Below are 21,968 nucleotides of genomic sequence, written 5' to 3'. Positions count from 1 at the left end.
CGCCCTCTCCTGGCCCTTTGGCTGCCTCGGCGGCCGGGGCCCGCCAGAGGGCAATGCGGCGGGGGAGACGGGGCAGGCCCCACCTCCTTTGTCCGCCCTGCCCTCCCATTGGCCGGAGCGGGGGACCGGGGGCGGAGCCCGGCTCGGAGGCAGACACCCGTCCCGGGGCTGACTCCAGCCCCAGCGCGGAGCCGGGCTGCTCCCGCTGGGGGAAGGCGGCACGCGCGCGGCGGGGCCGGTGCGCAGGGCAGCAGGCGAACTCCAGCTGCCAGCCCCCGGCCCGCCGGTGTCATGGACGGCCTGCGCCAGCGTTTCGAGCGCTTTCTGGAACAGAGGAACTTGGTCACCGATGCGCTAGGGGCGCTGGAAGCCAAGACCGGGGTCGAGAAGCGGTACCTGGCAGCAGGTGAACCGTCTGGGGCTCTCGCCCATTTCAACGACTGGTACACTGAGACCCTGGACACAGGCTCTCGGACCCGCGCCCCTTCTGCTGGGCGCAGCTGCAAGGTCCGGCGCGCCCCATTGCCCTACCGGGAGACTTCGATCCCAGGGAGGGCGTCTTGGACGGGAACCTCGGGATCTGCTTGCGGCCTCTCCCCTATCCCCGCCGCGCGACCTTGGGCCAGGGCCATCCCCTCTCCCTGCCCCTGAAGCACCCGCATTCCAGCCTCGGTATCTTGCCGACCTCTGTCCCCTCCCTCGGAGCCCTGGGTGCCCGCCAGGCCTAAGTCCTGTTCTTCCAGTTGCCCAGAAGCCCTGGGGGAGAAGGGGTGGCAGGGCAGTTGGTGGCCAGCCCATCTCATCGTCCCCCTTCCCGCCTGGATCCCAGCCCAACAGCCAGAGTAGATCACCTGCTTTTCCAAGGGGAGTCTTGAGGCCAGGAGGGTTAGGGATTCTCTCAAAGGGCTGTCCAGGCCCTATCTTATTTCCCTACCTGAGACTGGCCTCTTGGCCTGCCCTCTGCCCTTCCCCAGGATCAGTGGCTTTGTACCAGGTAAATATTTGTTGAGTTGGAGATAGATGGTTAGAGAACTGCATTGGGGTGTGTGGTGGTTGGGCTAGGGCCCATGGAGTGGGGTACAAACACCCCAATTTCAACTCCTTTCCAGTTCTCCCTGTTTTCTCCTTGAAGATGTTGGGTGGCCCTTTCCCCTGTCTCAAAATGTATCCCGTCAGCATATAGCAAGCGCCCCTCAAATGACTCCCTTCCTCTTCCTGTGATGTCCAGAGGCCTACTGGCTGTGCCTTCTTTTCTAGGAAGTCCCCCTCCCCCAATGAAACACAAAGACACTTTGTTTGGACCCTGGGATCTGGTGGAGAGCAGTGCTATGATTTTTGAGAGTGGTCACATTCTGGGAGTCCAGTTATCCCCTCATTTTCCCACCTGCTGGGGGATTCCCATGCCAGGCAGCTGAAAGTCTGAAATATGCGTCCATACCCCAGAGGCCTCTAGGTGCTTAGGCCATGTGCAGGCCATCAGGGCAGGCCTACCCAGGCTATGCCTGTCCCTAGGAGCAGGCCCCTTAACCTCTGCCCTGGATCTCCATGTCCCTGATGGCAGTGAGTGGAGAATTTAGATTACAGAGCACAAGGGAGGAGGGGAGTGTGGTTATAGCCTGAGAGGCTGTGTCACCGGGGAGGAAACTGAGGCACAGGCAGGCAGGGGCTAGCCTGTCTGAAGCACTTCCCCCCTGCCATCCCCACCCCCCATCCAAATCCTATCTGGGGCTGATCTCTGGGACTGCACCCCCTCCCATAGTCCTAAAGTCCAAGGTCATCCTTTCGTTGCTGAGACTACAGAAAAAGGGATTTAGGGCAGGGATCCCCCAGGAGAGCGCCTCCTCCCCAAGTAGAAGGGAAAGAGGGGACATACCCTTATCCTCCTCTTCTCCCAATGTGAGTCCTCTTGGACCACACCTGTCCACCCATAGCCAAATCCCATGCCCCTGGGGAATGGATGAGAAAATCTCAAGGAAGTCACCAGACTCCTAGGGCCAGCTGGGGCCCTCCCCCTCCTGACCTTAGGCACTTGAGGATAAAGCTTAATGCAGGTAGCAGTAAGGGTGTGGGTGCTTTGGGCCTCTGCCCTTTGGTACAGAAGTGGCAGCTTCTATCTCTCTTTCTACAGATAACAGCCCCCAGAAAAGCAAGGAGGCTCTCCAGGCTCTCTGGAGCCCTGAGGTCCCCAGTGTGACCTTTGGGAGTCCTCCCACCTCCCCTAGTTCCGGATGCTAAATGAGATAAGGCAGGGGAAACACAGCCCAGCACACAGTTGGCACTTAATAAATGCAACAGTGGTGGTTATTATTATTTTTTTTTTTTTGTAGACACAGAGTCTCACTGTACTGCCCTCGGGTAGAGTGCCGTGGCGTCACACGGCTCACAGCAACCTCTAACTCTTGGGCTTACGCGATTCTCTTGCTTCAGCCTCCCGAGCAGCGGGGACTACAGGCGCCCGCCACAACGCCTAGCTATTTTTTGTTGTTGTTGTTGCAGTTTGGCCGGGGCTGGGTTTGAACCCGCCACCCTCGGCATATGGGGCCGGCGCCCTACTCACTGAGCCACAGGCGCCGCCCTATTTTATTTTTTTCTTGAGACAGAGTTTCACTTATTAATCCTCGGTAGAGAGCCGTGGTGTCTGTCACAGCTCACAGAGACCTCCAAATCCTTGGGCTTAGGCGATTCTCTTGCCTCAGCCTCCTGAGTAGCTGGGATTACAGGCGCCCGCCATGATGCCCGGCTATTTTTGTTGTTGTTGCGATTTGGCCGGGACTGGGTTTGAACCCACTACCCTCGGTATATGGGGCTGGCGCCTTACCCACTGAGCCACAGGTGTCACCCCAGAAATACTTCTTTTTTTTTTTTGCAGTTTTTGGCCGGGGCTGGGCTTGAACCCGCCACCTCCAGCATATGGGGCCGTCGCCCTACCCTTTTGAGCCACAGGCACTGCCCATTCTTTTTTTTTTTTTGACAGAGTCTCACAATGTCACCCTCTGTAGAGTGCTGTGGCATCATAGCTCACAGCAAACTCTAACTTTTGGGCTTAAGCGATTCTCTTACCTCAGCCTCCCAAGTAGCTGGGACTATAGGTGCCCACCACACCGCCTGGCTATTTTTGTTGTTGTTGTTGTTGCAGTTGTCATTGTTGTTTGGCAGTCCTGGGCCAGGTTCAAACCTGCCAGCTCTAGTGTATGTGGCTGGCACCCTAGCCACTGAGCTACAGGCGCAGAGCCAGTGGTGGTTATTCTTTTCAGAATCAGATTTAGGATTGTGGCTCAACTGCTGGTCACACCCACGCACACCTTTCCATCTAAACCCTCACTGCTGGGAGTATGTGGTAGTGGCCAGAAAGTGCTCCATAAATGTGTAGAAAGGAGGAGCAACCATAGGAAGTAGGGTTCATTGCTAACCCCATTTAATGATGGGGAAAATGAGGCTCCATACAGAAAGAGCCTTGCTCAGCCTGCTAGGAGTAGAGTAAAAGGCCCTCCTAGGGCTGGGAGATGGAGGGAGGTGTTCACAGTCTCCTGCTAAGATAGAGGTTTGTTTTTTTTTTTTTTGCGTTTTTTGGCCAGGGCTGGGTTTGAACCCACCACCTCTGGCATATGGGGCCAGCACCCTACCCCTTTGTGCCACAGGCATTGCCCCATTTTTTTTTTTTTTGTAGAGACACAGAGTATCACTTTATCACCCTTGGTAGAGTGCCTTGGCCTTACAGCTCACAGCAACCTCCAGCTCTTGGGCTTAGGTGATTCTCCGGCCTCAGTCTCCTGAGTAGCTGGGACTACAGGTTCCCACCAGAACGCCCAGCTATTTTTTGTTGCAGTTTGTCTGGGGCCGGTTTGAACCCGCCACCCTCGGTATATGGGGCCAGAGCCCTACTCACTGAGCCACAGGCGCCGCCCCAAGATAGAGGTTCTCAAAAGGATCAATACTGCTTCCCCAGGGTTATTTGGCTATGTCTGGGGACATTTGTAATTGCCATGACTGGGGGTGCTCCACACACAGAGTGGGTGGAGGCCAAGGATGCTGCTTAGCACCCTGCAGTGCCCAGGACATCCCCCCACCACCAAAAAAAGGCAATAATGGCTGAAGCCCAAACATCAGCAATGTCAAGGTGGAGAAACCCTACAGAGAAAAACACTGTGGCCTTTCTCAGCTGGTCAGGAATCCAGTATTAACAACATCACAGCTTCACTTTTATTTTTTATTTTTTATTTTTTTGTTGCAGTTCGGCCGGGGCTGGGTCTGAACCCGCCACCCTCGGTATATGGGGCCGGCGCCCCACTCATTGAGCCACAGGCGCCACCCCACTTTTAGTTTTTTCTCCCAACACTGTATTCAAACATGGGCCTCTTATTCTCAGAGCCTCCCAACGGACCTGGAATGAGGCAGTTCTAATTGCAGATAATCATGTATTCACTCAACAAATATTCACTAGGTAGCTACTCTATGCTCATACCACTGCTGAGCAGTGACTCAGAGCTGAGCTCCCTGCCTGTCTGAGGGGAGCTCTCAGCTCTGTGGAGAAGATGGACCAAGTCACAGGGCTTAGGGTCACATTACCACTGGGGCATGGAGGGGTGGTGCCCAAACCCCAGCTCACCCCCACTTCTCTCTGCAGGAGCCATCACTCTGCTAAGCCTTTATCTTCTCTTTGGCTACGGGGCTTCCCTACTGTGCAATGTCATCGGATTTGTATACCCCGCCTATGCTTCGTGAGTGCCTGACTGGTCACCCATATGGGGGTGGAGATCAGGGTGGAGGGGCTGCCCTGAACCTACTGCACCTTCCCACAGCATCAAAGCAATCGAAAGCCCGAGCAAAGAAGACGACACCATGTGGCTCACTTACTGGGTCGTGTACGCCCTGTTCGGGCTTGTCGAGTTTTTCAGCGATCTACTCCTGTTCTGGTTCCCTTTCTACTACGTGGGCAAGGTGGGCACTTGTGCAAAGCGGGGACAGCCCTGGAACATATAAGACTCGGGGTCATTCTTGGGAGAAGACACTCAGACCCTTTCTTGGGGAAACAGGCTCTGCCTGGAGGTTGTCTAATGGTGTAGATTCATGCCCACCCCGATAGGATGTCTGAGGGTGGAGGGTCCACCCAAAGAGGTATCTGGTGGCGGAGATCCAGTTCCTGCCCAGGATGGGTGTCTGGTAGGGCAGTGTGGCCCTCCTCCCCTCCAGGGATGCTGAGATGGGTGGGGGCTGAGCGTGACCTGTCCCACAGTGCGCCTTCCTGTTGTTCTGCATGACACCCGGGCCCTGGAACGGGGCCCTCATGCTGTATCACCGCGTAGTGCGACCACTGTTTCTAAAGCATCACATGGCCGTGGACAGCGTCGTGAGCAACCTCAGCGGGCGAGCCTTGGACGCAGCAGCGGGAATAACCAGGGACGGTGTGTGCTCACAGGGTGCTGTGCCTGGCTATCTCTCTCTCCTGGGTCTCAGCCTGTCTGTCTGTCCCATCTCCCAGTACACTTTGCCACTCACCTCCACCCTTCCTCCCCTTATGCCTTTGACCACTCTCTGTCATCTCAGCTGCCTCTCTCACTGTCCACCTCTTTCTCCCATGCTCTCGGGAAACAGTCCTGCAGGCCCTAGCCCGCAGCCGGGCTCATGTCACCCCAGCGGCTGTGGCCAGGCCCTCCGCTCTCCTTGAAGCTGACCAGGGGGAAGGTAGGGGCTATGTGTGTGTATGAGTGTGTGCTCATATGTACATGTATGCATGTGAGTGTGTGCATGAGTGTGCATATTCTCTCCTGTGGTTCATGCATGTGTGTGCATGCGGTGCTCTATGTGCTTGTGTGCCTCTGTTCATGGGTGAACATATGCATATGTGTGTGCAATGTTTGTGTATGTGCATATGCATGTGTGCATTTGTCTGCCTGGGGGTGAGGGTGCATATGTAAGTGTGTGCATGGATATGTAAATGTGCATGTGTATCTGTCTGCCTGTGAGTGAGTGTGAGAGTTGTGTGTATGTGTGTGCATGTGCATCTGTCCGCCTATGGGTGAGTATGAGATGAGAGTGTATATATGTGTGTGTGTACATGTGAGTGTGCACATGTGCGTTTCTACACCTGTGGGTGAGAGCATGAGGGTGTGCAAGTGCATTTGAATGTGTGTGTGCATGTATCTCCCTGGGGGTAAGTATGAGAGTATGTGTGTATATGTGCTGGTGTGTGCAGGTACAAGTGAGTGTGCAGGTACAAGTGAGTGTGCATGTGCGCATCTGTTGCACGGGTGTGAGTATGTGTAAATGTGTGTGTGCATGTGAATGTGTGCACATGTGCATCTGTCTACTGTGAGTGTAAGACTGTATGTGTGCACATGTATGTGAGAGTACATGTGTGTACATGTCCACCTGTGCATGAGCATGCATACGTGTGCATGTGCTTATGTGTGCATATGTCTGCCTGTGAGTGTGTGTGTGACTATGTGTCTGCCTATAGGTGAGTGTGGATGCCTGTGTGTGCTGGTCTCTGTCTTCGAAGATGGCCATCTGGCTCCTTGGGCCAACTCCAGCTCTCACCAGCAGGATTAGTCTCTGTCCCCAGCAGCCTGATAGAGCCCCTGCCTCACCCCTGCCTTCTCTCTGCAGTCAAGGCCGGCCTGACCCCACTGCAGAAGGACAAGTGAAGACATCCCCAGGCTCATCCCAGGACCTCCCGACCGGTGAGAAGGGGAGCACATCAAGACCCCAGTCCTCCACAGAGTCCTCCATGGATTCCCCAGCAGAGCCTCCCACCAGCCCCTCGGGTGCTGAAAAGACCACAGGGTCCCCATTAAATACCACCTCGGGCAGCTCCCAGTCCCATTCCTCGACCAACCCCAGCTCTGGGTTCCAGGGCCAGCTGACCTCTGGCTCTTCTAGTGGCTATCAGCTGCCCAGCAAGGCCCAGGTCCAGCGTCGGGCTCGAGGCAGCTCCCGCCAGCCCAAGCAGAACATCCAGCCCTCTGTCACTTCCCGGGGTCCCTTCCAGCTGGCCCACCAATCCTTAGAAACTGCGCAGCATCCCAATGCCACCCCCAGCCTGGTGCCACCCCTCGTCCAATCTCCCAGTGGCAAAAAAACCCTCATACAGCCCCCCACCAAGGCCCCCCGTGAGCCAGGGGACACCACCCCGAAGACCAGCAGACAGCATGAGAAGCAGAGCTCTAAGAAGCCTACCTACAGTTCATCTGTGCCTGAGTTGGTCCCCTGCCACTCAGAGACCTCTCTGGAATACATCTCGGAGTCCACCACCGAGATCACCTATAGCTGGCCCCGTCATGAGCACAACCTGCAGCACTGCTGGCACCTGAAACACCTGGCTTACTAGGAGAGGGCCCAATAAAGCTCATCCGGACTAAACTTGCACATCGTGTGTGTGCTTGGTACCCTGGGCAAGGGGCTGTGCCATCACTGTCCATTTGCTCAGGCATAGATAGGGATGGGTCCCACTTTACAGATGAGGAAACAGGCCCAGAGCAGTAACTTTTCCCACTCTAGGTCTGGCCAAGTGGGCCAGAGTGGATGCAAACCTTGGAAATGCTAGTCTATAATCATGTTGCTTTCTTCCTTCCCTCCTCAACAAGTTGTCAGGCCTGTTTGGATGAATGCACATTTATTTGTTTGTTTGTTTATTTATGAATGACAGGGTCTTGCTCTGTCATCAAGGCTGGAGTGCTGTGGCATCATCATAGCTCACTACAGCCTCAAACTCCTGGCCACATGTGATCCGCCTGCCTCAGCCTTTGAAGTAGCTGGGACTATAGGTACATGCCGCCATGCCCAGCAAATTTTAAAGATTTTTAGGGATGGGGTCTCGATAGATTTCCTAGACTGGTCTTGAACTCCTGGGCATCTGCCTGCCTCAGCCTCCCAAAGTGCTAGGATTACAGGGGTGAGACACCTTGTCCATCATGCTTTTTTCCTCTTTTCTTTCTTTTCTTTTTTCTCTTTCTTTTCTTGTTCTTCCCCACCCCACCCCCCTTTCTTTCTAGCCAGGGCTCTGATAATAAAAACAAGCCAAGACAGATCAAAAAAGGAAGCCTGTTTCATGGGTACAGAAGAAAAAACAAAAAACAAAAAAACAAACAAACAAAACCTAGCAAATCAAGCCTAACATTGTATAAAAATATATAGAATCCCCTATGTTCAAGTTGGGAGTTGGGATCCCTGGTGCCAGAACCTGAGGAAGCTGTGGACAGAGTGGTGCTGTGCAAAGACATGGTTGCAGAGACACCCAGAGTATGGGCTGCACCCTGGCACCCTCATACCTGTCTGTCATTGGAGAGGATGGCGGTGTAAACTGCAACTCCCCAGGAGGCATCTCTTGGCATCCCAAGATGTCTCTGGATCAGGGAGCCACTGGGAGGCCTCAGAGTCACAGCTTGGGTATGATGTAACCCAGACCTGTGCATTACATACAGTCTGCCCCTTCCACCCAAGCTCTGCTTCTCCATTGGTCACAATTTCTGGTGGAAAGACAAGGACAGGCTTAGTAGGGTAAACCACAAATCCAAATGTTACATGGGCTCATAGGGCTGTAACTTAGTGGTTTCCAAACAGGAGAGATTTGTCCTGAAGGTGTCATTGGCCCTTGTCTGGAGACACTTTTTTTTGTGTGAGACAGAGCCTCAAGCTGTTGCCCTGGGTAGAGTGCCATGGCATCACAGCTCACAGCAACCTCCAGTTCCTGGGCTTAAGCGATTCTCCTGCCTCAGCCTCCCAAGTAGTTGGGACCACAGATGCCCGCCACGACACCCAGCTATTTTTTGGTTGTAGTTGTCATTGTTGTTTGGCAGGCCTGGGTCGGATTCGAACCTGCCAGCTCTGGTGTATGTGGCTGGCGCCTTAGCCGCTTGAGCTACAGGCGACAGGCCATGAGACACTTTTGACTTCTGCCCAAATGCATCACTGGAAAATTGACTCTCCCCAGTGTAGTGGAGCCACTATGGATCTGGTGGTCCCACTCACCAGAGACAGTTTTCCAGAATAATGGACAGCTGTGAGCAGCCACCAACACAATGGCCTCACATCATACTCAAATAAGGGAGGAGTAGAGAGGTGGGGCCAATTCATTCATTCAATCCCTTGACAATTATTGAGCACCTGCTGTGTGCCAGGCCCTATTCCAGGAGCCAGTGGGACAGCAATGGACTAGAGAGATGAAAACCCCTGCCCTTGAGGATTTGGGGGAGTAATAACAGGATAAATGTACAACACATGGTTGTCAGAGGGAGATGAACAATGTAGGGAAATGTAGCAGGGAAGGGAGCTGGAGGTTGGGGGTGACAAGGTCAAGGTCACAGGAGGCCTTCAGCAGAAGTGATGTGTGAGCAAAGACCTGAAGATGTGAGGGAGGGAGCCACATGGGTATCTTGGAGAAAGGAATAGACCATGCAAAGGCCCTAGGAGTAGGACCATGCCTGGTATATTGGCAGAACAGAAGGGGGCCCATGTGGCTGGAGCAGAGTAGGGGAAAGTCTTGGGCACTAGACTAGGTAGGTACCCAGAGTCTTTGGAGAGGACTTTGGCTTCTCCTTGGGATGCAGGATTTATCAAGAGAGAGGGATTGAGGGTAATCATTAATTAGCCCCCACCACGCCCTGTGGTTTTCAGAGTCTGTTAAAGGTTAAGCTCTGGGCATGGCCCTTTTGTTGGGGGGTGGAGATGAAGGTCCCAGGATTGCTCTGCCCCTAGCCCTCACCATCAGAGAGGGCAGCAAAATAGTGGCCTTTAGCCCCTTCAGACTTGGTTTGGTTTTGTTTTTTTTTTGAGACACAGTCCCATTATGTCACCCTCGGTAGAGTACTATGGCATCACAGCTCATAGCAACTTCAAACTCTTGGGCTTAAGCAATTCTCTTGCCTCAGCCTCCTGAGTAGCTGAGACTACAGGCTCCCATCACAATGCCCTGCTATTTTTTGTTTTGTTTTGTTGCAATTGTCATTGTTGTTTAGCTGGCCCAGGACAGGTTCGATCCTGCTAGCCTGGGTGTATGTGGCTGGCGCCGTAACTACTGTGCTACAGGTGCCAAGCCCAGATTTGTTTTAAATTTAAGCATACAGAGAAGTATCACCAGCTACTTAGGACCAGCCCTCTCTCCAGCACTGCCCACCTGCAAGGTGAGCCCCATCCTGACATCTCCCACCACCACTAATTGGTTTTCAGCTTTGTCCTTGAACTTCACATAAGTTCTGTCCTCCCTCATGTCTGACTCATGCATACACATCTCTGAGATCTGTCATGGAATTCCATGGACTATCAGGCCTTCATCTTTCTTTGTTGGTGCATAGAATTCATTCTGTGGATATACCACAACTTCTCCAACCCATTCCATGTTAATGTACATTTGAGTTGGTTCCAGTTTTTGGCTATTGTGACTAAAGCTTCTAGGAACACTCCAGAACCAGCCTTTGATGGGCAGAGGGTTTGTTTCCCTGGAGCACTCATATGCCCATCAGAGGTTGCAGGGGACTGAGGAGTGTTTGAAGTTCCCACACCTGCCATGACAAATGACCACAAACTGGTGGTGGTATAGTTTTAAAACAATATGAATTTGGGTGCCTGTGGCTCAAAGGAGTAGGGCACTGGCCCCATATGCCAGAGGTGGTGGGTTCAAACCCAGCCCCGGAAAAAATAAATAAAATATATATCAATTTATATATTTTTTAATAATAAATTATATATGTATATGAATTTATCTGTTTGTAGCTCTGGAGGCCAGAAGCCTGAGATCAAGGTGTCAGCAGGGCCACAATTCCTTGGGACGCTCCAGGGGAGGATCTTTCCTGCTTCTTCTAGCTCCTGGGGGCTCCAGATATCATTGTTTTGTGGCCACATTGTTCTAGTCTCTGCCGCCATGTTCACAGAGCCATCTCCTCTGTCAGTCTCTTATAAGGACATTTGTCATTGGATTTAGGGTCCAACCTAATTGCAGGATGATCTCATCTCAAGATCCCTGACTTAATTACAGTCTTTCACTAAATAAGGTCATAGTCACAGGTTAAGGGGTCAGCACTTCGATGTATCTATTCAACCCACTACAGTGAGTACATGGTCAGCTGTAACAGACACAGCCAAAGTGCTTTCCAAAAGTTATACCAGCCTCCCCTCCCTTCCAACTCTTCAGCTGTGGACTCTGGTTGACTGGCCAAGTGTCCTCTCCCAGATCAAGCCCCTGAGGAGGGTACTACAGGGTCAGAAGACACAACAGCAGGCACCACCCAACAATAAGGCCATGTGTTGTCTGGAGAAAACTAAATAAAAATAATGGTAAAAGCATCCAAATCTCATCAGCTTACCATGATCACCATTAGCAATAGTGCAATGTGGTTGATAAAAACACTCCCCTTACCCTCTGACAAAAATCTTCTTTGAGTCCAGTGAAACAATTGTGTGATTGCTTTGTTTTGTTAACATGGTTTCAAGTTACAGACTTGCACATTCTAGTTATTTATTCTTTAATAAATGTTGCAAGTCAATTCAGTGAATTCCTGGTTCTGGATGAGTGAAAGGGCTTCCTCTGGGGAGTTCCTGTCTGTTTTCTATCATTTGTGGTCCCTATTGGCAACATATGTGCCTCTAACCCATATGGATACCACCAAATGGATATAGCAAATTCCAAATAAAAAACGAGATCTGGGGATTGTAAAGATGAAAAAAACTTGTTTCACTTCTGCATTTTTTGTGAGCAGAGTCTCACTATGTCACCCTGGGTAGAGTGCCATGGCGTCACAGCTCACAGAAACCTCAAACTGTTGGGCTTAAGCAATTCTCTATTCTCTATTCTCTTGCCTCAGCCTCCAAGTAGCTGGGACTACAGGTGCCCGCCTATTTTTTTTTTTTTTTTTTTTTTTGCCGTTTTTGGTCTGGGCTGGGTTTGAAACCACCAGCTCCAGTGTATGTGGCTAGCACCCTAGCCACTGAGCTACAGCCGCTGAGCCTACTTGGAGTTTTTATTACTGTTCAAAATGTAAACCAGGAAAACAGAGGGTGATAGTTTCATTGGGTAGCTGGATGTGTACATTCCTATGGACCTCTTTTGTAGAATGTGAGAACCAACCTTGCTCCCTCCCTCCCCTCCTCCTTACTTGACAGAGTCTGACTTTATTGCCCTCAGTAGGGTGCTGTGACATCATAGCTCACAGGAAGCTCAAACTCTTGGGTTCAAGTGATCCTCTTGCCTCAGCCTCCCAAGTAGCTGGGAGTACAGGCACCCACCACAAGACCTGGCTATTTTTAGAGATGGAGGGGGGGGTTTTACTTTAGCTCAGGCTGGTCTTGAACTCCTGCATTCAGGCAATCCACCTGCCTCTGCTTCCCAGAGTACTAGGATTACAGGCATGAGCCACCACGCCGGTCTCAAGAGAACTTTTAGAATTGAAATGTGTTCTGTCTTTAAATTGTTCGTTTGCTTTTAAAGCTAAAGAGCAAATCTGGAGAACAGTGTTTATTGCCGGATATTAGTTACGTGATTTTCTTTGGAAACAGTTTTGTCATTCCCACCAGGGTTAAGGAAAGATGTTGGGGAAGGTGCTCTTCTTGGGATCATCTTGGGGTGAAAACGGCGCTCCTGGCGGTGGTGGCCGCAGGGCAGCTTGGCACATCTGGACCATCAGCTGCCTGGGTCTTCCTGCCTCCTGTTCTCGGCTTTTCTGCCTTGTGCTACATCTCAGGCTTCAGATCATAGCCTGGCGTCCGTGCCTAGAGTGAACCCTGAAAGTATGGGCGCCCCCAACCATCTTCGAGATAGGTGGCCGGGCAGCCCCACGGGGCTCTAGTGGCAGAGAGGGCGTGACACCTCCATCCCCTGACATTTCCCCAGACCTCAGCTGGGACAGCCTTGGGGACTCACTCTAGGAGTCTGGGTAGGAAGACAGGCCTGGGTGCTCCACTGTTACTGTGGGAAACCTGATGAGGAAGGCGAGTGTCCACGGGGAAGTTGGCAGAAGGCACTCCTGCAGGAGTCTCGCCAACTCCTACAAGAACTCCGGGTGCAGTGAACTCCTTTCTTCCCCATCCCGCCGCTAGGGGGCGCCCAGGACCAGCATGTCCCCACAGAGCCAGCCTGCTCCTGTCCTGGCTGGTAGTGGGTGTGGGACGCTCCCGGGACCCTCTGCCTGCAGCCCCTGTCGCAGATAACCATGGACGGCACCACGTAACTGAAGTGACTGCCTGCTCCCCCCAGGTCAGGCGCTGCTGGGTCCCCGACACGCAATAGATGATCCGTAAATACTCGCCGCAGGAATGCGCAAGTGCTCCAAGGGGCCGACGAAGGATTCCGCAAGGGCGCAGTTCCCATCGTCAGAGCCAGTAGGGACAGAAAGGGCACTCACTCGCAAATGGGGAAACTGAGGCCCACAGAGGGGCAGGGCCTGGCTTGAGTTCACGTGCCAGGTCAAAGGCCGAGTTCACTGACATCACGCAACTCTGTGCTGACTCCCGCGGGAGGGACTCTCCTCTGCATCCGCTGCCCGGCTAGTGCTCCTTTCCCCTTTTCCTCCTCTAGCTGCTGCTGGGACCAGTGGGCTCCTGCAGGCAGTCTACTGACCCCAAGTACCCCGAACTCCACAGAAAATCACAACCACGCTACCACGCAAGACAGATTGTCCCAAATGACAGCATAAGCCCAGCCCAGGGGTAAGGAGGAAGAAGGGACAGGTCTTTGAAAGCATCCCACTGGAATGGATCTGCTGAGCAACTATGTGACACCCCACAGACACTCCCACAGATACACACACAGACCAGATCTGCCTCCTGCCTCCAGAGGGTACATGAGGTTGGGGCTCTGCAGAGAGCAGTGGCTCTTACTTGCCTTCTCAGCTGAGGAGGGGGCTTAAAACCTACAAAAGCCCTATTTGTTCCCTACCTTCCCTCATCCCTATTCAGGGTCAGACATGCTGGGGGAAGTGATGACTGAACCAGGAGGAGGGGATGGGGTTCATGTGACCAGGTGTGTATAGGCTATGAGAATACAATTGTGCTCGTGAGTCTACCAGCCATCCCCAAGTCTGTGGCCAAGTGCATGTGACTAAAATGCCCCCCTTTTTTTTAAGTGCTCATAAAAATTAATTAAACAGTAATAAAAAGGGAGATGAAGAACACCAGTGTCAACTGGAAGAAACCAGGCCAGAAATGCTGAACTGTCCAGATTATCTCTGAGGATCCTGGTAGCCAGGGCAAAAGGAGAAATTGGTACATTACAGTGCCTGGTTGGGCATGTCTTCTAAGGGCTATGTGTTTGTTACAGTGTCTCTAAATATATGAGGAGGAGAAAGCAGTGAGGGGAGAACCCAGTGTGTCAGGAAGTTAAACAGTAATGAGCTTCCTAGTACTCAGGACAGGAGGGTGTCATGTTGTTCATGACAGTGTCTCTAAGTGAGAATGAGGCAAGGAGAATAAATGTAGACTCAAAAATTCTGAGTATAGAATAGCTATGAGTTTCCTGGCAGCCAGAATAAGTCTCTTCAGTGTGTCCTCATCAATGCCTATCTGCTCATGACTGTGGATCTGGCTACATGTGGACGAATACAAGTGTGCATGAGGGGGAGTCACATCAGTGCTGATGGGAGATATTTCTGAGCTCCCTGGAAGCCAGGGTGAGAGGAAATACATTGACTTCAACTGACCATGATCAGGTGTGTCTTTCTTGCTGTATGTTGAGTGGGCTTCTCCTGGAGCTCAGAAAGGACAGTGCCGGGCAGCCAAGCGTGCCCGGCTATCCTCAGCAGGGCTCCAGGGACGGGCATAGCCAGCATGGGGTAGCAGTAGCCGGTCTTGTGTGCCATCAGGGCTGACCAGGCGCTGGACAGCCAGCAGGTACTCCTCGGTGGGGGCTTAGCAGTGGGCAAGGGCAGTGGCCCAGGGCCCACACATACTCGTGGACCCGCAGTGGTGAGTGGTTCTTGTAGACAAGCTGCACGCGCACCTCATAGCGGGTCTCCTGGTTCTGGCGGTGGCGGCCCAGCACACGGGCCTGGAACACTGTGGGCAGGGCAGGCTCGAGGAACCTGGATGATCCACTTTGCACCTCTCTATATCCCCCACCCCATGAATTGCAGGAAAAGGGAACTGAGAACTGGATGGGATCTCAGGGAGCCCTGGGGTCACAATAAGGTCTGGGATCATTGAGGGGTTAGAGGTCATATCAAAGAGTCAGATTAGAGTCAGAAGAAAGGGGTTGAGGTAGAGTCACATCAGGGTCAGAGGTCAGCAGGACAGGACAGGTTAATCGGGGGCAGGGAGAAGGTGGGGCCAGCATTCTCACCGAAGTCACTGCTGCAGTAGTGGAGTAGCCTGTGGGCACGGCCTCGGGTATCAGGGCAGGGTGGGCAAGGGTCTGTGGGGATGGTGCTGTGAGGGGCACAGGGCTTCAGCTCAGGCTCGCCCCCACCCCGGCCTTCCCCACCTCACCTGGGGCCAGGGTCTGGGTTCGAGTCAGGATGGTAGAGAGGGTTGGGAGGTGCACTACTTCCCGGGGCTGTGGCTGCCGCAGGGGCAAGCCCAGGGCCTGCACCTGAGCCTGGAAGGGACCGTAGAGCTCCCGAGGGAGCCAGAACTCAAACTCGATGCCAGGGTTGGGCTCTTGCAGGAGGACCTGGAGTGAGAGGCCAGAGCTCAGGGAGGTGTTCCAGAGTCTGACAGCTGCTTTCCCCCCCTCTGACTCCAGCTGGCTCCCCTCTGAGTTTCTCAAATGCCTAACAGCACCTGCAGGAGCAGGTCGTGGGAGGTGGGCCCCACCACATGCAATGTCTCCTCTGGCCTTGCATCCCGAGTGTAGACTACGTGGGTGCCCACCGCCTGGTAGGTCCCAGGCCGGCTGACTGCCCAGTTCCCATTGAGCACGTAGTGTCCATCGCTTCCCATTAGTGCTGCAAAGGAGGGGCAGAGCAGGCTCGTGGGAAGAGGATATACCATCCATCCTGTGCACCCTGGGGTCCGTCCTCTGGCCTCAGTACCCCCAGCCATACACAGGGACAACAACTGCACCTAGGCAGCTAGTAGGTCTCCTCCCCGCTCAGAAACCATGGTACCTAGGTGGTTGTGGCTCTGATGGGCCACGCGGATGTGTCTGGCGCCTGCAGGAATTAGGGTCACGTTCCAGTATCCGATGAAGGCACCTGGGCAGGAGGGTAGTAGGGTGTTGGGATGCCAACTTGATGATTAAATGAGATACTGTGGTTAAGACAGCTAGCCAGGGCCATGGGTACCAGGCAACACTCTGTAAACCTTTGCAATTATTATTATATTTTTTAGAGACAGAGTCTCACTTTGTCGCCCTTGGTAGAGTGCTGTGGCTCCACAGCTCACAGCAACCTCCAGCTTTTGGGCTTAGGGATCTCAGCCTCCCGAGTAGCTGGGACCACAGGTGCCCGCCACAACACCTAGCTATTTTTTTGTTGCACTTTGGCTGGGGCTGGGTTCGAACCTGTCACCCTCGGTATACGGGGCCGGCGCCCTACTCACTGAGCCACAGGTGCCACCCAACCTTTGCGATTATTATAGCGTAAGTGAGGCACGGAAAGTGTTAAAATGATTGTCTGTTCTGGGCAGGGTGGGACAATCTGGCAGTGACCAATCAGGATGAGGATAGAGGGAGCGGGGCCAAAACTGCCCAATCAGCATAGGATTTCGCTTCCAGGTAGTGGCTTATTAAAGGGCCACTTGGACTTTAGTAAGTGAGAGCGGGCGGTCACCAGCATCACGGAAAACACGTTGCACGAAGAGGCATGAGTCGTTGGTCCCGCCACAATGGCCACAATGGTCCTCACGGGCTCCCGAGCCCAGTAACCCGTCACAGCCGACGCTCTAAAGGGGTGAAGGATAGGCGTGTGTCACAAACTCTGGGAGGGGTGGACCCTGGGGAAAGGCGGGGAACCTGGACAAAGAGGGAGGTTCCCTGGAAGCGTGGGCTGGAGTGGAGCCTGTGGGAGGGCGGGGCCTGGAGGGAGGAGGCTAGGGTGGAGCCTAGGGAGGGGCAGGGCCTGGTGAATCCTTACAAGGCAGTGGCCAGCCACGCAGAGCTCCTGGTCACCTGGGCTGCAGGTGGTGCCATCCAGGACGCGGCCGAAGCTGTGGTAGAAGGCGTGCCCTTCGGCCAGGCAGTTGAGGTCGCACTGGTTAGGCGCTGAGGTGGGGAGGAATCAGTGGTCTGGGGACCTCTATCCTAGTTTCAGATTCCCCCATCAAGCTCCCTCAGGTAGGCATCCCCTTAGACAGATGAGGCCCAGAGATTAAGCCAAAGCCACACATTGAAGCTGAAGCAGGGCTAGGACTGGCATAATTGTGCTTTGCTTCCAGCAATCTGAGACTCTCCCAGGCAAGTATTCTGGGGCTGCATTTATTCATTATCTAATCTTATATTAGGAGTCCTAATCATTACCCATACTTCACTCATTCATTCCACACTTATTGAGTACCTACTGTTTTCAGACATGGTTCTAAGCTCTGGGATATAGGAGCAAGCAGACTCACTCAGCATTTGTGCCATGCACCTCGCAGGCACCTAATAAATACTGTTAGTCCAGTACTGACCAAGTCCTGTTAACCTAGTTGTGTTGCTGGCCTCCCCCGGGCCTCAGTTTCCCCTTCTGGCTGGAAGTGGGGCAAAATGGACTGTCTGATCACACCTGCAGATGGACAGCCCTGATCCCTACTTATCCTCAAGATCCTTTTGGCTCTCACCTTCCTGAACCTGTCTGACATACCCTCCCTGGAATGGATCTTCAGCTGTCCCTGTGGGGGTGGAACCGTGGGAGGTTTCCTCCAATTCTTATGGGGAAAAGAAAAGGAAAGGAAAAGAGAGGAGAGGAGAGGAGAGAAAGAGGGAGGGAACCCCTGAGCTTGATGGATGGAATTTTCTCCATTCAAGGCTTTTCTTTTCTGTGTCTGCCTTCACTGTGGCATCTGAAACTGCCTGTCTCCCTTTAATCTGGAGGCGTGCTGCCCTGGGCACACAGTTATACAACTTGCTATTTTCAGCTCAGTGCAGCAATATTTCTTGCTACTAGGATAAGTTTGAGAACTGTTGGCCTCTGGATGCAACTCTAAGTAAATCCTCAGCGTGGTGTTCAACCCCCATGCTGAATGGACCCTGCTTCCCTCTACCCCTGCTTGGTGCCTAACACATGCTGTTTCTCCTTTACTTCACCAACTCCTATGTATCCTTCAAAGCTCCAGGGCTAATAGCCCCTCTCCCTTTTCTGTGCAACACTCCAAGTCATTCTTCTCCCTTAGCAGTCACTTCTCCCTTCCAGTAATAAGTTCAAATAATTGATTGTTCACTTCACCAACCCTGACCACAGTTGTCCAGACTACTCACCCCCATAGAAGGGCACCCATTGGTAGGTCTTCTGCATGCCTAGGACTGGGTGACCATTGTAAAGAGCACACTGTAGGTCTCGGAAGGGCACAGCCCCTGGGGGACAGTCCTGGGGACAGAGAGAAGTAGGTCAGAGGCCAAGAAAGCCCTGGGAAGCCCAGAGAACTTGACAGTGTGGTAGATGTATTTGGGGTATGACTGGGGAAGCTTCAGGGCAGCCTCCAAAACCTGGGAGGTGGGCAGGGCTTACTGGAAACTGGCAGAGGCGGTACTCGTGTGTGTTGCCCCAACATGGCTCTTGCCCGAGAAGCCTACAGGAAGGAGGGTGGCCAGAGAGCAGTCAGAACACCCAGGGATCCCCTACCAGAGCTGACCGGTCCACCCTCCACCCCCGCCAACCCCACCCGCATTCCAGTGGGATCAGTGGGATTAAAGGGCAGAGCATGTGTGGGCAGGCTGAGGGTGTGGCCAGGGGCTGGGCCCCTCTTGGCCCTGGGGGCTCACTCAGCAGAGCCCTGAGCCCCACTCCTCACGCACCGGATGCAACGCCGGCTGCGAACAGAGACACCCCTACCACAGGAGCTAGAACAGCCACTCCAAGAACCCCAGGGAGTCCACTCGCCAGGACCCTACTTGGGGAGAGAGAGGCATGGTCAGCCTGAAGGGAAAGCTGGTGGCTCCATACCACTAACCTGGTCCCATTCCCATCTGCTCCCCTGAGTTCCTGCTCCACCCTTACCTGAGCACTGTTCCCCAAACCACAGTTCAGGAGGGTCCATAGCAGAAGCAGGAAGTTCTGGAAGAACCAGGGTCTGGGGGCACAGAGTGAGGGAGGTGCCTATGTAGTGGGGCCAATGCCAGCAGGACAAGAATTGAACCCCAGCTCTGCCCTGACTGGCCATGTGATCTTGTGACTCTCTGAGTCACACTTATCTCTGAAAAATGGGCTGATAATAGAGCCCCCCACTTATAGGAAAGTTGAAGGATCCTTTGGATCATGTGAGAAAAATAGGAGGCACAGAGAACCTGATAAGGAGAAGAACTCAAAACCTTATCTGCAATTATTTTTGGTTGTATATTTTCTTTTTTTTTTTTGTAGAGACAGAGTCTCACTGTACCGCCCTCGGGTAGAGTGCCGTGGCGTCACACGACTCACAGCAACCTCTAACTCTTGGGCTTACGCGATTCTCCTGCCTCAGCCTCCCAAGCAGCTGGGACCACAGGCGCCCGCCACAACGCCTGGCTATTTTTTTGTTGCAGTTTGGCCGGGGTTGGGTTTGAACCCGCCACCCTCGGCATATGGGGCCGGCGCCCTACTCACTGAGCCACAGGCGCCGCCCATGGTTGTATATTTTCTTATTTATCATGTGTATAGTACTTGCTTAATGTTTGATAATGGAAGGAATCACTCAAGGATGGTACCCAAGTGGCTCGTAGAGTCAGGGTCCCTCACCACTGCCCCCACCAGCATTACTTCTACCTTCCTGTGTGGCCAGAGGCCAGCCACACTGTGTTCCCAGGCCTCAGTTTCCCCATCTGTGAAGTGGGGGCCAGCTGGACTCAATCCATGATTCTATGAGACACTCAGAGGGTGTGGCCCAAGAGGGCTGGGTCAGGAGCCTGGTCCTGGCAGAGGCCTCTCAGCTGCACCCTTCAGCCTCCAGGGCTCCTCCTCAGTGCCCAGACCTGTGGATTGGAAGCCCCCACATGGGGGGTGGGGCAGGGAAGGGTGACCTGGCCCAGGTCCAGTCCGTGGCACTTCATGGCCTCACCTGCAGAGGGTGTGGGACAGAGCAGAGAGCCTAGGCTGCCTGTGGAGGGAGAGGGCCCAGGCTGAGGCTGCTGCAGGGAAGGAGGAGACAACTTGGGGGAAAAGGGGAGACCTTGCTTCCCTGGGCCTCAGTTCCCCCATCTGTCAGGGGAGGAATACAGTCACTTGCCATAACACCCTCCTGGTGACTGTGCCCATGGCCTGGAGGGAGCAAGCGGGAGGGGAAGGAGAACAGCTGCCTTGTGAGTCTCTTCCGGTCAGGCCAGGGCACCCAGCTCCCAGAAGAGCCTAAGGGTCAGGCTGAGCCCAAAGCTCTCCAGTCTTCGGGATTTTGGGCACCAGGCAGGGAGAAGGACCACCTGAACCCCAGCCCCTCTAGAGACATAGTTTCCCTGGTTCTCAGGCCCTATCAGGGGCCTGGGGGCTGAGCTGTTTCCAGGCACTCCAAGGAGCTGCGTTTGGACCCTTCCTCTGCCTGCGCGCAGCTGTGCACCTAGGTGCATCTCCGTCCCTCTCAGAACCCAGAGCCCAGGCTGGGTCAGGCGTCAGGAAGAAGTTTGCACGGGAGAGTTGAGACAGGGAGGGAGTGCTCCACCTCTGACATCCTTCCACCCGACCATGAGCCCCAGCTTATATGGTGGGACCCAGGTGATGGAGCTGGGGGGCTCGAAGCGCCCTCTCCAGGGAACAAGGTCCCCACTCCCCATTTTGTCTGCACCCCTGTCTGGCGGTCTCCGGGCAGGCCACGTTTCTGGGTCTCAGTTTCCCCCAGTGGAAATGGGACTGAGCTCACTCCTACCCCGAGTGTTGCTACCCTCATCATTCCGACCCCAGCCCGACCGGGCCCAGGGAGGGGGAGGAGCGGACAGCGCGTCCAGGGACAGCGGGAGGACAGAAAGAGGGACTTACCAGTTTCTTAGAGCCCAGGCAGTACGTCCAGGCTCCCTGAGCGGCCCCAGGGAGAGCGGAAGCGGCGGGGCCCGAGGTGCGGGGCGGGGGGAGCTTGGGACGGCCCCTCCCAAAAGTGCCTCGGAGTCTGATTGAGGGCGCGCTTAGGTCCAGGTCAGGAGGAGCGGCGGGCGCGGATCTGAGGCAGGGGACTGCCGCACGAGAGCCCGGGTCCCCCAGAGCTGCGGCCTAGTGTCCGGGCGTCCGGGTCCCGGTGACCTTGGGAAGCCCGAGCCGCGGGGGCGGTGCAGGGACTGACCGCCCCCACTCCCTACACCGGGGCTGCTATTCCTGGCGCCGTGCTCAGGGCCTGGGAATGTGTGAGAATCGAAGTTGCCTTAGACTGGTTCTGGGAGTCCATGGTTCTGCCCTATCCCCGTGGACGCCCAGATTGCGTCCCCGCCGGGGTCTCAGTCCTGGGTCACGGCCTCCTCCCGCACGGTCGCCCTACAGTGGGAACCCCCGCACGCCTGGGCTCAGATCCCAAGGTTCCCCTTCTCAGGTCCGCCACCCCCCACGCAGGGCCCCAGCGCACTGGGGAGAGGCTCAGTCCCGGGGGCCAGGAGCGGGGGACGGAGGGACCCTCCCAGCTGGCGCATTCCCGGGAGCTGCTGTCACCGGAGGACGCGCCCCACCCTGCCTCCCGCCCTCCTACCCCAGCCCCGGGGTTGCCAGCTGCGGCTTTGGGGCCAAACACAAGAAGGGAAGGCTCCTCTTCCTCGCTGCCCCGCCCCATTCTCTTGGGCCTCAGTTTCCCCATCCTAGCAGTAGAGCCGACAGGAGTCTCCACTGCGCACCTTCTAGCTGGAACTGGGCTCTTTGAGCAGACCCGCGGCACACAGGTTGCCCCAGGGTCCCCCCCACACCCTGTCCCTCCCTTGCGGGGACGCAGTGAGCGCCCCAAGATCTGGACTTCATGGTCCCCTAGTGTTG

General features: G+C 54.4%; 2 protein-coding genes across 5 annotated transcripts; one reads left to right on the top strand and one right to left on the bottom strand.

Annotated features, from left to right (window-relative positions):
• The first annotated feature begins 38 nt into the window (after nucleotides 1–38).
• Nucleotides 39–7,246, top strand: REEP6 (receptor accessory protein 6). Of its 4 annotated transcripts, none has more exons than XM_053581274.1 (6): nucleotides 39–406; nucleotides 4,625–4,718; nucleotides 4,800–4,938; nucleotides 5,234–5,402; nucleotides 6,607–6,680; nucleotides 7,091–7,246. In XM_053581274.1, the coding sequence occupies exons 1-6, from the start codon at nucleotides 54–56 to the stop codon at nucleotides 7,111–7,113; spliced, it is 852 nt and encodes a 283-aa protein (XP_053437249.1). In that variant the 5' UTR covers nucleotides 39–53; the 3' UTR covers nucleotides 7,114–7,246. The 4 variants fall into 4 exon arrangements, with proteins under 4 accessions (XP_053437249.1, XP_053437252.1, XP_053437250.1 ...); XM_053581277.1 differs by having other exon boundaries at nucleotides 5,304–5,402; nucleotides 7,091–7,230; XM_053581275.1 differs by lacking the exon at nucleotides 7,091–7,246 and having other exon boundaries at nucleotides 5,304–5,402; nucleotides 6,607–6,778.
• Nucleotides 7,247–12,430: 5,184 nt separating this feature from the next.
• ADAMTSL5 (ADAMTS like 5) lies at nucleotides 12,431–21,763 on the bottom strand. The gene is given in 14 exon segments (XM_053581271.1): nucleotides 12,431–14,820; nucleotides 14,822–14,979; nucleotides 15,263–15,334; nucleotides 15,409–15,592; nucleotides 15,703–15,866; nucleotides 16,029–16,115; nucleotides 16,692–16,803; nucleotides 16,995–17,122; nucleotides 18,317–18,425; nucleotides 18,567–18,627; nucleotides 18,854–18,945; nucleotides 19,056–19,128; nucleotides 19,797–20,127; nucleotides 20,997–21,763. Coding segments are annotated over 13 exon segments (1,440 nt in total). The 5' UTR covers nucleotides 19,853–20,127; nucleotides 20,997–21,763; the 3' UTR covers nucleotides 12,431–14,676.
• Nucleotides 21,764–21,968: the final 205 nt, after the last annotated feature.

The sequence above is a fragment of the Nycticebus coucang genome, chromosome 2, assembly GCF_027406575.1.
Source record: "Nycticebus coucang isolate mNycCou1 chromosome 2, mNycCou1.pri, whole genome shotgun sequence".
Taxonomy (NCBI): Eukaryota; Metazoa; Chordata; class Mammalia; order Primates; family Lorisidae; genus Nycticebus; species Nycticebus coucang.
The sequence above is the reverse complement of the archived record's forward strand: the minus strand, read 5'-3'. Positions and strand labels throughout refer to the sequence as shown.

Coding starts and splice junctions, on each gene's coding strand:
- REEP6 (XM_053581274.1), top strand. CDS start 54: ATGCGGCGGGGGAGACGGGGCAGGCCCCACCTCCTTTGTCCGCCCTGC. Junction 407..4,624: donor GAAGCGGTACCTGGCAGCAG/GTGAACCGTCTG, acceptor TTCTCTCTGCAG/GAGCCATCACTCTGCTAAGC. Junction 5,403..6,606: donor AGCGGGAATAACCAGGGACG/GTGTGTGCTCAC, acceptor TTCTCTCTGCAG/TCAAGGCCGGCCTGACCCCA.